General features: G+C 39.2%; 1 protein-coding gene across 16 annotated transcripts in view; it reads left to right on the plus strand.

The window, feature by feature from the left end:
- The window catches only part of RAPGEF4 (Rap guanine nucleotide exchange factor 4), a 348490-nt gene that overhangs the window by 282704 nt on the left and 50843 nt on the right, over positions 1 to 14943 (plus strand). For 15 of the 16 annotated variants that reach the window (XR_007517849.1, XM_049887456.1, XM_049887444.1 and 12 more), the window contains 5 exons: positions 136 to 212; positions 1207 to 1353; positions 3268 to 3383; positions 7997 to 8085; positions 12185 to 12263. Coding sequence is in view for 15 of the 16 variants with exons in the window: in XM_049887456.1 (XP_049743413.1) it covers positions 136 to 212; positions 1207 to 1353; positions 3268 to 3383; positions 7997 to 8085; positions 12185 to 12263 (508 nt within the window). In the remaining variant the exon portion in view is untranslated. Of the gene's footprint in view, positions 1 to 135; positions 213 to 1171; positions 1354 to 3267; positions 3384 to 7996; positions 8086 to 12184; positions 12264 to 14943 lie in introns of those variants that run through there. The other variant, XM_049887457.1, reaches the window with a different exon arrangement.

Consider the following 14943-nt stretch of genomic DNA (forward strand, 5'->3'; position numbering starts at 1 on the left):
AGCCAGTAATTTTTTTTCCCCTTTCTGGAATAAATGTATAATTCTGGGGACTTAAAAATGATGATTTGATAAGCTGTAATTTATATTGATGTGCTTCTATTCTTGTCATAAGTCTTTTCATCTTTTTGTATCTAGTGTTTAACCAGGGAGAAGAAGGTACCTCCTGGTACATTATTCTAAAAGGATCAGTGAATGTAGTCATTTATGGCAAGGTATGTATATCTTTTTGCAACTTTATTGTATTTCATTTAGTAGTGTGGTTCTAAGTATTAACAATGTAATGCTGCAGTTAAACCTGCAACAACACTGTTACCCTATAAAATAAGGCTACAGGTAAACCTGCAACAACAGTGTTACCCCATATAATAGGGCTACAATTAAACCTGCAACAACAGTGTTACCCTATATAATAGGGCTACAATTAAACCTGCAACAACAGTGTTACCCTATATAATAGGGCTACAGTTACACTTGCAGCAACACTGTTACCCCATATAATAGGGCTACAATTAAACCTGCAACAACGCTGTTACCCTGTAAAATAAGGCTACAGATAAACCTGCAACAACACTGTTACCCCATATAATAGGGCTACAATTAAACCTGCAACAACAGTGTTACCCTATATAATAGGGCTACAGTTACACTTGCAGCAACACTGTTACCCCATATAATAGGGCTACAATTAAACCTGCAACAACGCTGTTACCCTGTAAAATAAGGCTACAGATAAACCTGCAACAACACTGTTACCCCATATAATAGGGCTACAATTAAACCTGCAACAACAGTGTTACCCTATATAATAGGGCTACAATTAAACCTGCAACAACACTGTTACCCTATATAAAAGGACATTATTGCATCTCTAATCATAAGTTATCTAAACCATTACACTTTGAGTAGCATTATACTTTCTGGGAGTTTATCTCCTTATAGATTATAGTATATGCATTTAAATTAGGCTATGGCCGTATTACTCAATGTAGTTTTATTGGTGAGACTAACCTAAAGTGAAACACTTTGGGAAGAATTAAAGATTATAGCTTTAATTACATAAGCCCTCTTTGCCATCTGATGACAGCGGGCTAGGCATGACCCGTTTATATAGGTACAGTGTCAGGGGGTAGGGTCTTGTGGTGAGAGGCGGTGGGTGTTTCCTTTGTTTCAGGGGTCGTCCTCATCTGACTGTTCTGCTGTCTCCAGGGTGTGGTCTGCACCCTGCACGAGGGAGATGACTTTGGCAAATTAGCACTAGTCAACGATGCCCCTCGAGCTGCCTCTATCGTCTTGCGAGAAGATAATTGTCATTTCTTAAGAGTAGACAAGGAGGATTTCAACCGGATCCTGAGGGTAAGTCCAAGGCAAAGTGTGGCTAAGGGAAATTCTGCCTGTCCTTTTGCCAAATAAGCAGAGATTTGAGCATGGTGTTAAAAGGGCAGTACTGTGATTAATGGATTTCTACGAACAAAGGGCCTTGGTTACAAGACTGGCATGTTCAGTCCACGGGTGGCATTCTGGGGCCCAGAGGTGATGTTCCAGCAGAGCTGAAAATGCGGGTGCAATGCTGGATCAAATCCCTCAGCACACACCTGCACTGGACCATGTAGAATTGAAGATAAATAGGGCTTCCCTGGCAATATCAAAGTTTGAGACGTTCCTCTTTGGCACTCCTAGGGTTTCTCTTTTGTGTCCTCCACCCACTCCCCAACTCAGTGACAGCCCCCTCTGGCCATGTATTTTTATCTCTTAGACCTTCCTAGTCTCCACCTCCTCTCTCTTCTCAAGTCTAAACCTTTCCCATATCATCATACACCCTCTTTGATTTATTGAGTGATTATATTTTAGTGGGAATTAATTTCAATCATGGGTCCTCCAGCCAAGGGTTTACATTTTAAATGCTTTATCGAAAACTGTTGCATATTAAAGAAATTTTAGACATCGGCAAGTAGGTGAAGCACACTTGGAGTAGTAGAGGGAACCTTGAAATTTCACTTTAAGTGAGCTCTGAATATGAACCTAACTTAAATTTGTCAAGGTGTTTGTGAGAGTGGGTGATGTTTAGAAGAAATGGTGTCTGGTCCCTTGGAGTAACGACTCAGTTTGGCTGATGGAGGCCAGATTGAGGGCTGCTGGCCATGACAGCAATGTCCCGTCACTCCTGGCTTCTCAGGTGACCCACGGTCCTCCGCCCTAGCTTGAGTTCACCCAGAGAGGCTGCTCTCTCTAGCTTTTCACTTGCTGTCTCCCCTTTTCTTCTTGTTCACAGGACAGATCCCCTCCTCTCCATCTCCCAGCCTTAGCATCTTTCCCTCCCTCACCCCCAAGTCCTCCACGTAGATTCTGCGCCTTCTGGTATGTGTGGCATTATTTAAGGACGATTTACAATGGAATTCTCCTTCCTCACGCAAGGATGTCTGTCCCTATGTGGCCTTAAAAATATGCATTAGGGGACAAAATTGCTGACAGCGCTGCATCCCAGGATTACATTCTCTTAATGCAAAAAAGTTCAATTTAATTTTATATCATTGAATAATATAGAAAAATATCACATGGGATTTGACTGGCTTTTAGCTAATATCTTTGAAAATGGGAACCAAATGATGAGGAAATTATTTAAATAATTTAAAATGACATTGAAATTTAGAGGCAAACTTTGCCAACTCTGAATTTTACACATATAGAGTTTACACCCGGCCAAGAAAGTATTTGAAAAAAATCAGATTAGAACCGTTATTGCTGGTATAATTTATAAAAGCATTCATAATAACCGGAAACATATTTAAGCAATACGAAGATAAAACTAAATGATTTTTTAAACAAAGAAGTAGTCTTTTGATTAGAGAAAAAGGTGCCAGTCCTGAGGAGACTAAACACACACGGAGGAAAATCAGAACGAAAGAACTTGGCTGAAGCTGAGTGCTATTTGCCACACATTTTTATTAAGAATGAGTAAGTAAACCTACTTGCTTTCCTACCTTCCTGCCATACCACCCTCTCCCAAAGGTTTCTTAGAGCACAAACCATAATACTGTCTGTTCTGTTGTTTTTCTGAACTTGGGGTAAAAGCAGAGTTTTAAAAACACGTGACTGAAGCCTTGCCTGGTCCTGTCTCTGACCATTGCAGCCCTTGACTTTGAAAATGACTTAATTTGTCGACGCAACAATTAGCATCACAAGCACCAAATGAGTTTCTGAAGCGTTTGAAATTTTGTCATTGTCTGAATAAACGGCAGCATCTGTATGCGGTGTAATTTGTATTTGCAGGACGTGGAGGCGAATACAGTCAGACTTAAAGAACATGACCAAGACGTCTTGGTGCTGGAGAAGGTCCCAGCAGGGAACAGAGCTTCTAATCAAGGAAACTCACAGTCTCAGCAAAAGTATGTTTGCATCCAACACTGTAATTGCCAGACTATGATTAACCTTTTCACATGGCATCATCATTTCTACAATAGCTTGTTCTTTTTTGTGGGAGACGGCAGTGTGTGTAACTTTTTTCTCTCTATTGACTAATCACACATCTTGTGCAGTATAATGTATCCATCTCTGGCACTGCGCTGAGCCTGGTGCTGCCTACAGTAATTCTCGGGAGAATATTCCACTACTCTCAAAGCCTCTCTCTGTACACAGTGTTCGGCTGTAATAGCTTTGAAATAGAAGGCATGTGGAAGAACAATGGAAACAGGAATGACAGGCTGCTCAAAGGGTATGAACCCTTTGGTATTTCAGCTTCATAACGTAGGAATTCTCAAGAAGTGTTTTCATCTTGTTATCAGAATAAACGTCTTTGATGGAAACCGAGATTTCAAATTTAAGAGTCTGTTGATTGCAGCCCAGAAGCATCCATTTGGCTTCATTCATACTCATTCCTGCTAATGTCAAAAAGGGTATTTGCATCACATTTCTCAGGCCTTCTGTTTAACTTGAGCTCCTTTTAGCATATCTATCTTCAGTTCTAGCTTTTGCTGCAATATCCTACATAAGACTTTTTCACCAAACGTGCCAACATTTGAGTGGTGAGACAGGAGAATTAGGAAATGTAGCTCTAAGAAATTATAGAGAATTAAAGAATCTCATCTTTAAAATAAAGATTAACTTTAAATCTTAGAACCATAAAAACACGAATTCTGTAGCTAAAGGAATGTCATCAAATGATAACATGCTGAACCAGAACGCATCCCAAGTAATTTTCCTTTGTTTGCCAAGCAAATGGAGGCGTTCTCTTCAGCAGGACATTCACCAGAGCTGATGGCTTTTTATTGTTCAGACTAAAAGCCTAAAGCACAGGCATTTTCATCTGGATGAATCAACATATTTGCAAAGAAGGAGGGAAGAAATGTAATAGTATTGAATAGTCATGGTATATTTTACATGCTTTAGTTAGTCCATATTGTAACCTCTTTTAACAGATGGAGACATTTAGGCTCAAAGAAGTAAGTTACTTGCCCAGAGTTACAAACCTTGTAGTGACAGAGCTTGGCCCAGCTCATCCAACTTCTACGTCCATACTCTTTATGCCTCCCAGGTTACTACAGCAAAACATAGTATATAAGTACCATATCCTCAACTGTATAAAATAAATATTTCAAACAACCTGACATAAATGAACTGTCCTTTCACTCACAAACCTATAATATTATTATCCATATTTCCTTAAATTCCTTTATTCCTTACATTTTTTTTACTCTACCCATTCTTGAAACTGGCTCAAATATTTTTAAGAGTTGTCCTTCCAGTCCACAAAGGCAGACAAACACAAAAACGTTTTTTACTTGACGGTCAAGGCTATCCCCAATGATTTTCTTTAGTGCCTCTAGATATAACTAGACCATTTTATAATAGTAATCTGTATTCTTTAATAATGCTTTAGATGTTTCAGGAAAATTTTGCTAACTGAAAAAGTAAGCCTTTAAAAGTCTTCTTAGCCTTGATACGTTTGTCCGAGAGGCCCCCTTCTTTCACTTCTTCATATTGTTAGGGGACAATCAAAGACATTTGCTTGTTACAACATCTTCCGTTCAGAGTGTCCTCCAAATATAGATTTTTATGAAACCAACCTAAAGGGAATAAAAAAGGAGATACCATGTGTATCAAATTTATTTTACAACCTGTCTTTGATCTCCATTATATTGCCTTATTTGTATCCCTTAGTACAATCAAAATGTCTTATATAATTTGAAATTTGTGCGTTTTCAGTTAAGAAATATCAGTGAGTACAAAATAATGCACTAAGCAAAATCAGTTCCCTGAAGAGTGAAAAACCATTCTCTCAAGAGGTCGTTATACGTAATGAGTTTTTCCAAGTCAGACCAGAGTTAAAAAGAGGGGGTACCCATGTAGGTGACTATTGGGCTGATGGTCCTGACAACTTCGAGAACATGGTAGCAACCATGGTTATGGATGAACTTACAATTTAGAAACCTGTAGGTCTAGCTCCTGAGAAATTGTCCTTTTTGAGCTCAAGGAGGGTTTCCATGTTGATAACAATGTTATTATTTTGATTCAGTTTTGCCCTAAGAAATCCAGAGTAGTTTATTTACAAATTTTTAATTTTCAAAATCACTTGGCTCTGCCCAAACCACTCAACTCAGAGTGAGATATTAATATGTCATAGTAATAAAAGTATTTCTCATGGTGGATGTCCTACATGGAGGCCATGAACTTTTACCATTTTGGATATCTTTCTGCTCTATGGTTATATGGTCTTAGTAATAAAAAGAATTTGAAATTACTGCTCCTGTTTTAGTCACTGTGTTGCATTTTCCTTAGACTGTCAACCACCCCATGTCTCATCTCTACCTGTTTGCAGAAAGATAGTCTCTTTTGTCCTCCTCCTTTGGTTTCCAGGTGCAGATAGAAATGTCTTCATTTCCGGGCTTGGTGTTGAGAGAAGATTTTCGGTCAGGGGTTATAGAATGTCTACTCTTTAGCAAAGGGTTTTTAACTGCATGGAGTATTTCCTGCTTAGGATGAGCTCCAGGTAACTAGACCTAGCCTGCATCCAGAGCATCTTGCTGTACAGGCAGAGAAATGCAGCAAAACACACACTCAGGCCTGCTCATATTAGAGATGTCACAACTACTAGCTTTGTGACCTTAGGCACGATGCCTCACCTTGCTGAGCATCTGTTTCTTCTTTTGCAGAATAAAGATAATCTTTAACCAGCTGGATTAAACATGATGACATTATTCAGTGCTCACCTAGTTGTCTGGGTCGTAGTAAGCATTCGACAGATGTTGAATGCTCTCTCCAACCCCATTCCTTATTAATGTGGCCAGATGCTGCTCCTCTTCCAGCTCGTCTGGTGAGCGCAGCCAAAGAGTCATTCAGGAATTACTGGGTGCATTGAGCAATTTTCACCATTTAAGTGTCGAAAGTCATTTATAGATATGCCTTCTCCTTTCCTCAAATATTCATTACATAAAGAGGAAAAAAAAGCTGTTATCTTCTACCTATTTACTTGGTGCAAACAGTTAACACTCTCGGCTGCTAACTGAAAGATTGGAGGTTCAAATCCACCCAGAGGCACCTTGGAAGAAAGGCCTGGAGATCTACTTCTGAAAAATCAGCCATTGAAAACAGTCCTACTATGCCACACATGGGGTTGCCATGAGTCAGAATTAGCTTAATGGCAACTGGTTTATTTACTTGGAAAACGGAGTGTTAGTTTTGGGATTATGGTAGGCTATTTTTTTTTTTTTTTCCTCCCTCTTTCTCTGGGCTCCAGAGCCAGGCAGTTTTCCTTAAAGATTTAACTATTCTGCTTCTTTTTGGTTCTATGCACACATACACAACACATACACATGGGTGCACACACAGAATAGTTGTAGTGAACAGTTGCCTTCCAGAGAGAATGTATTTGCTAACTTTTCTGATGCCTGTGTTGCTTTTCTACTCACTTTCTGTTTTCACATGTGCACATGTTATATGTTGAAATGTCTCTTCTTCATTCCCTCAAGCAGGAGGTTAAGACTCTGAGGTTTAATATGTTATAGGTACTCTTGGGATCTCAATACACTTCTTCCAAGGTCTCAAACAGGCAAGAAAAGGTGTTGAGGAAGAGGGAAAGATAGCTGCTCCTCCTGGAGCTGAATTCTGCTACTGGTTTCTGAAGAGAAGAGCATTTGATTTTTGTTGTTTTTTTCCCCTGGTGGTTTTGCTTTAAGTGAAATGCCAAGCAGAAAAGCAAAGTCTGAGTTTTGGAAGGGGAGCACCCAGATCCTCTCATTAACTGCTCTGTTACCATCCTGAGTATGACTTTGGAACATCTCACATGGAATTTTTTAAAATCCTTCCATGTTTGATGAGCACCATGGATGGATCTTCTGAAATAATGCTAATGCCCACCCCCAAATAATTTACATTTGACATTGAAATAAATTATGCATATTATCTACTACTGGTTTAACCTTTCCTAGTCATGATACTATTGGAGTTTGTTTGCTCATTTGTATTTGGGATTTTGTTTTCTTTTCGCTAGGTTTATTATTAGCTGCGTTTCCAACACGCATACCAGTGTACAGTTGGGAAAGACAGAGCATTCCAGAAATAGACAGGGGAATCCAGTGTGGGACCAAAATTTTGCTATGAGTAACCCATATATGGATAACCCCGTTTACTGTGATTTCCCCTCGCCAGCTCCCTCTGCTTGACCTCAGCTGCCCTGGGACTTATATGTTCCTTTTCTTTCGCCTTTGGAACACGGCTGTGGTTTCTCAGTTCCCAGACTGCTGAAGCTGCTCTCCAAGAAGTTTCCTTTAGTTCCATGTGGGGAAAAAAAGAACATTTTAGTAATTAATTGGTGATTTTTCTCTTGTCTCCCTGTGTGACTTTGGCAAGGTGCATGCTCTTGAGAGAAGAATATGGGCTACAATTTAAGTCAATATGGTTCCCTGGAATCTCAATTTTTTTTTAAAATAGATTTTTTTTAAGTTATTTATTAATTATTTGCTTACTTTTGAAAAACTAATGATAATTTTTATTTCTCACCCAGGTACACTGTGATGTCAGGAACACCTGAAAAAATTTTAGAACATTTTTTAGAAACAATACGCCTTGAGCCAGCTTTAAATGAAGCAACAGGTATACACATAGAAGAATTTTGCATGGTCATTAAATTCACGAGTATCATGATAAATAAATCCCGAATTCACCTTCAGTGTGTGTGGCCAAAGCAGCTTTAGAAGGAGGTTGTATGTATTAATATTAGAGCAGGACCCCTGTGTGGCTCAGACAGGAAACCACCCTTCTCACTGGCCTATGTCCTCTCCGATCCTGACTGTCCTTTGTAGATCACTTAGTCTCATTCACATGTAATAGGAGTGGCCTTCCAAAGACATCTCTTAAGTTATAAGTTAAATCTCACCTTCAATATCTATTAGGTTTTCATTATAATCCTACCTTTTGCTATAAAGCATCTAAAGCTGCCTACATAGAAGGCATAACCCTACTCCAACTGGGTATAAAATGGTGCTCTCTGTGCTGAGGGTTCTTGAAGTGCGTCAGAGTGTAACTGAACACCACCTTACAGTGAACCAGCCTTGTATACCAAGATGCAGATTTCTGAGAGTGAATAAGATGAACCCCTCCAGTGAACTAAGAGTTCAGAGTTATGGTTCCATGCCCCACGTTGGTTACCATCTTGAATATGACTTTGGGACAGCCCACATTTAATTAAAAAAAAACAAAAACAAAACTATGCTATTGGTTTGTGTTAGAATAATGTGAAGGATGGGTTAATATTTAAAGCACAATGAGCTCTATAGAAGAACATTTCTCACTGAAGGAAGGTCAGAGTTATCTCAAGAACTTTCCATCATTGCATTTTGCAGCATGCTTCAGGGTAAATTTGTACTTCTTATTATAGATCTCCTAAAAGTATTTTATCGCACCTTTACTTCTTATTTTATCTCCTCATTCCAGTTTTTCATTTTATAAACAGATGACATAAGGTATTTTTTATGTTAGGAATTAACTGGGTAGTGTTAGATATAAAAACCAAGATCCCTGGGTCCAGGCCAAAGTTATTTCCAGTTCAATATTTGTTGAGTATCTTGTTGGGCAGGCACTAAGCTGCATGCTTTGGACTAGGCAATATCAATAGGAAATGCTTGCTACCCTGTCCTAACGAAGCTTATAATCTGCTAGAGCACATAGTTGTTGTTAACTGTGTTTGAGTAGGTTTTTGACTCATAGTGACCCTGTACGACAGAGTAGAACACCCCATAGAATTTTCTTTATGACAGCAGATTTCCAGGTCTTTTCTCCAGGGGAGCCAATGGGTGGGTTCAAACTGCCAACTTTTCCATTAGCAACCAAGCACTTAACTGTTGCATCACCAGGGCTCCTTAGAGGAATATGCAGATAACTTTAACATGAGGCAGAACGTGGTCAGTGCTTCAGGAGCATTCACTGGCAGACCGGACAGGGACAGTGACGTGGAGAAGATATCCTTCGAAGTGCCCCTGAAGGAAGGCTGGTAACCAGTAACTACAGATTGAGGACAAATCTCCCAATCTGAAGGACAACATTAGTACTGACCTAGAAACAGGGAAGGAAGAGAAAATGGTCTGGTTTTGTTGGGCTATCTTATACATAAGTAGAAGAAGGAAACTAAGGTCTGGGAATTTGTGGTACAAATCTTAAACCCCAAAACCAAACCCGTTGCCGTTGAGTCGATTCCAACTCATACCCTATAGGACAGAGAAGAACTGCCCCACAGGGTTTCTAAGAGCACCTGGTGGATTTGAACTGCCGACCTTATGGTTAGCAGCTGAGCTCTTAACCACTGCGCCACTAGGGCTCCAGTACAGATCTTAAACCAACAATCAATCTCTTTGTTGTCAAGTCGATTCCGACTCACAGCAGGTCTTAAATGCAAAGCTAAGCATTGGGAAGTGGTTGGAGATGTCTGAGCAAGGAGAATGATGTGATATGAGCTTTTCTTGAGAAAGGTTACTCTGTATTTAGGATAGAGAAATTCTTGAGGGACCAGTTAGGAGGGGATTACTCACAAGACACACATAACCTCAAATAGAACAAATTTGTAGGAGATGATAGGTCAGGAAAAAATGCAGCAGATTTTCTCCCTCTGATTAACTGTTTGCACAGAATGTGTGATTACATAGTATTAAAAAACAGCATCTTCTTGGAACTGAATATTGATTCAAAAGGAAAATTCCGGTATATTAGAGATTATGGCATCTAAGGAAAACTTTGTAAGATCTTTATCCTTCCTTTTAAGGTTAGCTCTGAAAGAAGTGGGACTGGATTTATTGCTTCTTAAGCAACAAGAATTTAAAACCTAGAAATCGGTGGGTCCACATGGGATGTGATTCCTGACTCTCCCATTTTTGATGTTAGAGACTATTATAATTTAATATCAAGTTTCGTTCCTTGTAGTTTTTCTGATTTTTTTTCCTTACAAATAATCTGTTTGGTATTGTAGATAAAGAATAAATCAATATCTTTCTCATGAATCAAAAATACTAATAGTGCTCCACTGTCATCCTGGCCTCAAAAAATCACCCCAGGGCAGGTCCATGAAAAAACATGGATGCAGTGGAGTGATAGACTGTTGACATTTATGGATTTAAAATAAAGCGAGTCAACAGTGGAACTTGTGTACACCATAAAAATGAACACCTCTGGATTTGACAGTACACATTCTCTTAATTTACTAAAGCGTTTATTTTCTGCCTAAGAACTATTAGTCTCCTAAATTTTTTACTTCTATGACCAGCATTAGTAGTCGAGTGACACAGGAAGTCATTTTCTAGTAGGAAAAGTTTTGTTTGTTTGTTTGTTTTAAATCAGTTCCAAGAGTTACTGCATATGAGTAGAGAACAAGAAAGCCACATTGAAATGGGAGTGCTGGATGGTTGACCATACTAAATGACCAAGTCTTCAGCCTTGCAGCAACCAAGTAAAATCCTGTGCTTTAAGATTAAGCTACAGCATAACACAGGTTTTCTGGGGCAATTCTACTCTGTCCTTTAGGGTCACTATGGGTCAGAACTGACTCAATAGCAATGGGTTTGGTTTGTAAGCATTGCCTCCCATATTCTCAGAGAATATGCAAAACATGAAAGTGAGCCTAGAGGTTAAACTCAGGCAAGCCACAATCCTTTGTAATGAAGGAAAAACGTTCCATATAGCTTCTGCCTAGTGCTTTCCCTGCTTCGTCTCTGGGTCAGTGTATGGGACTGAGACAACTGTACGATGGATGGCAGCTTTGGATTACATTTGTCACTTATATTTAAATGAGTACAGTGATTGAACCATTAGTCCTTGATATAAGTTAATTAAAAACATGGGTATTGGAAATCTAATTCCTATAGTTAAAATTTGCTTACTTCTTACCATTTCTTGTTTATAAAATTATGTGTGTTTCAGAAATTTCAGCTAATGTAGTTTGTTTTTTGACTGAAAATTCCCATAGCATTTTGGATTCCAGGTTTCACTGGACATATTCCTAAAGCTTTTAGATTTGTCTCTATGTGGTTTCCCACCTAGGCTGACTTGAGAATATTGTCTTTGCAATGAAGAACAGCATTGAATTCAATGATGAAGCAAATGAAGTCTATCTTTGGGGCTTGCCTTATTTCCCTGCTATCCCAGTGCTTACCTGCCTACAAAATAGCTTAAATACAGGACATTTATCATTTTAATCTACTGGGTAGTTTTTGTTTTGTTCCAGTTGCAGCTCACAGCCTTTATCTTGCTTTTATTTATTTATTGTTTGCTGCTTTTCTTTTCCTCACTTTTTTGTTCTCATTACCACCTTTTCCTACAATTTTATTGCCTTCTCATTCGTCATTGCTCCTTCTGGAAACAGACAAAGAAATGGCCACGTCTTCATTCTATGTACAGGCATTGCCCCCAGGTGGCTCTTTAATTATTTAAAAAATTCTTTGTGGTTGAGGTGACTGGTGCCACTGGTTGTCTCTTTTTAAAATGTTATACTTTTGTCCATTGTCCTAAGAAATTGTTTGAGTTTTGATTTCACTGTCAACATCATTATTTTTATATGCACTGCTTCTGTGTATGAGAAGACCACAACACCCCATACCAGCTTGTAAGAACCATTGGCCAAAAACAAATGAATAGATACTTCTGCTTCCCTAAGATTTCTACAAGAACCTAATTTCCTCTTCTGTTTTCTTTTTTTCTCCCCCTTTAGATTCTGTTTTAAATGATTTTGTTATGATGCACTGTGTTTTTATGCCAAATACCCAGCTTTGTCCAGCCCTAGTGGCCCAATATCCTTTTGTTGTGAAAAATCTGTATTCCCTTGGAGACACGGTAATCAACGACATGTGTGGCCATTATCTCATCTTATCCTCTGACGGTAAGTCATGGCCCCGGCAAAGTTGTACTTTCGGCCCATGCCAGACTCCAAAAATGCCAGCCGTTTTCCCTGGCACAGACTCCAGCACTCTCGAGTGTGAGTCCGCTCTGACATTTTTAAGGACTTCCTCATTCCCTGTGTAGAGAAATGTAAATCAGTTTACCTCAGAAAGGTCATATTGGTGAGAAGTATACATGCCTGGGAGGTTGGCTAGAGAAGGTGATGGAGAAGAATGTAGGTGTTTTTAGGGATCTCTCCCTAACCTTGGAGGCCGACTTGACTCCCTGTCAGAAGGATACCTGGCAGGATGGACCAGGATCTATCTGCTTGTGCTCCTGCTCTAAGCTATGTTAATCGGGCTGCTAACTGCTAAGAAAGATGCAAATTATTGTGGCTTAAGTTTTCTTTCATACTCATCCTAGTCTATCCTTTCCTTTCCTCTAGATACCAAAATTTATTTCTTTGTTGCTGTTTTTTATTATCATTATATTGCCTTAAAGAAAACCAGTTGCCATCAAGTCAGTTACGACTCATGGTGACCCACTGTGTGTCAGTGTAGAACTGTGCTCCATAGGGTTCCCAATGACTGGCTTTTCAGAAGTAGATCACCAGGCCTTTCTCCCAGGGTGCCTCTGGGTAGACTCAAACCTCCAAACTTTTGGTTAGCCCTGGTGCGTTAAATGCTTACGCCACCCGGGGTCTCCAAAACAAACAAAACTTGAAATTCCAGTGGCAGTTGCTGGTCTAGGCAGCTTGAACCTGAGTTTGCTTCAGGCAGATTTTTAATACTATATTGAATTGACAAATTGATATATAGTGTTTGGCACTGAGCGAACATTCAGAAAATGTAAGTTGAATAAAAGATGTGAATATTATTAATGCGTTACACCCTTAGCTTTGGGTGGTGTGTAAAAGGATATTTTCCAATTTTCCTTTATTTTTATCTATACTGGCAACAAAAATTTAGACCCCAAAACACTTTGGCTGTTTTCGAGTAGTTAAATACGCTGAAGGAGAATGGCTCTTTCTTTTTTCAGAGCAAGCCAATCAATGTTGGCATGTTTTCCTTTTTCAGAATTATAATTGCCCTACCTGATTCTCATTTTTCTGTTCGCCCATAATTCTCTTTGAAGTCAACAGAATGTATGAGGATAGGAAATTTAGTCAAATGTGTTACTCAGAGAGAGCTGTAAGAGTGAGATTTGGGTGTTTATTTGCCTGGAAACTATCTTTCCAAGTAATGACAGCTTAATGAGACTTACATACATTATATATTCTCTCTGGCTCATATTCAATTTTTCTCCAGTAAAATTAACACATTCGAGATAGCTCTGTGCTCCTTTAACTCCATACATGGTAATTGCTATTAGACCTTTGAGATTTTTTGGAAGGAAAAATGAAAACCACCATGGAGAGGAGATTTATTTTTTACAACAGCGCGTTGATAAGCCTAAGGCAAACAAGATCAAAATAAGATGTGTGAGGGAGTGAAGTCATATCATCTTTACAACTCAAAGCCCCAGATACTAAGCTTGTATTTTATAAATTCTGATTTCTCCATTTATTAGCTTGTTCTCCTTCATAGTAGATGGAGACCCCCAGATCACTGATCTTCGTTTTTAGAATATAAGCTCCTGGCAGAAAGGTCCATGCTCTACCCAGGCAGGGAGGTGTGGGGGTGATGATATCAGTGGGGAGCAGGGGAAGGTGGGAAAATGATCAATAGAATTAAGGAAGGCCTTTGAAAGAAATCCTCATTCTTTTCCCAGTAGGCAATGTCTTCGTTTCTTAGTGCTGCTATAACAGAAATAGCACAAAAATAGCACAAGTAGGTGGCTTTAAACAATACCACCATCCCCGAGATGTTATGTAGCCTCTTTATATAATCTATGGTTTTTTGGTCATAAGTAACATAAACCAACTGTGACTGACTTGAGGAATAAAGGAATTCATCAGAAGGGTATGGGGTAACTCAGAGAACTGAAGGGACCCTTAAAGAGCCCAGGCCTTTGAAAGGGTTTTCAGGGGGCAGGAACTAAATATAGACAGCTGTTGGGTTAAATTGACTCCAGACATCCTGGACCTTTACTTTATTCCACTCAATATTTGTATCACTGGGAAGGAGGGTCTAGTTGGCCTAGCTTGGGCCACTGCCCACATCTTGGCCAAGGGAAGGCAAAGCAGTTCACTGGACATTTTCACAGAGACTGCATGCAAAGAAAAACAGCAAAAGTGGTGAAACAGATGGTGGGCAGGAAAAAATAAGTATGCATAAACTGCGTAATGCCACACACACAAGCCTTGGTTTGGGGGGCAACAGGGATATGTAACGTAGAGCAGCACAAGTGGGTTAACCTCCATGTTTTCCACTTGGGATATAGAGATAGTAAAACACTTAACCACGTTCCGTTAGTGAGTTGCTTGGCTGAGTGTTTTCAAAGTAGTTAATATCTATGACTTTTCATAGCAGCCCTATGAAGAAGTCAGAATTTTCACTGCTCTTTTTCCAAATCAATAAACCAAGATAATGAAAAGTTATGATTTGTTAGGAAAAAGATAATTACTAACAGAGAAAAGATTTGAGCCCTGAG

Source organism: Elephas maximus, chromosome 6 (genome assembly GCF_024166365.1).
Source record: "Elephas maximus indicus isolate mEleMax1 chromosome 6, mEleMax1 primary haplotype, whole genome shotgun sequence".
NCBI lineage: Eukaryota > Metazoa > Chordata > Mammalia > Proboscidea > Elephantidae > Elephas > Elephas maximus.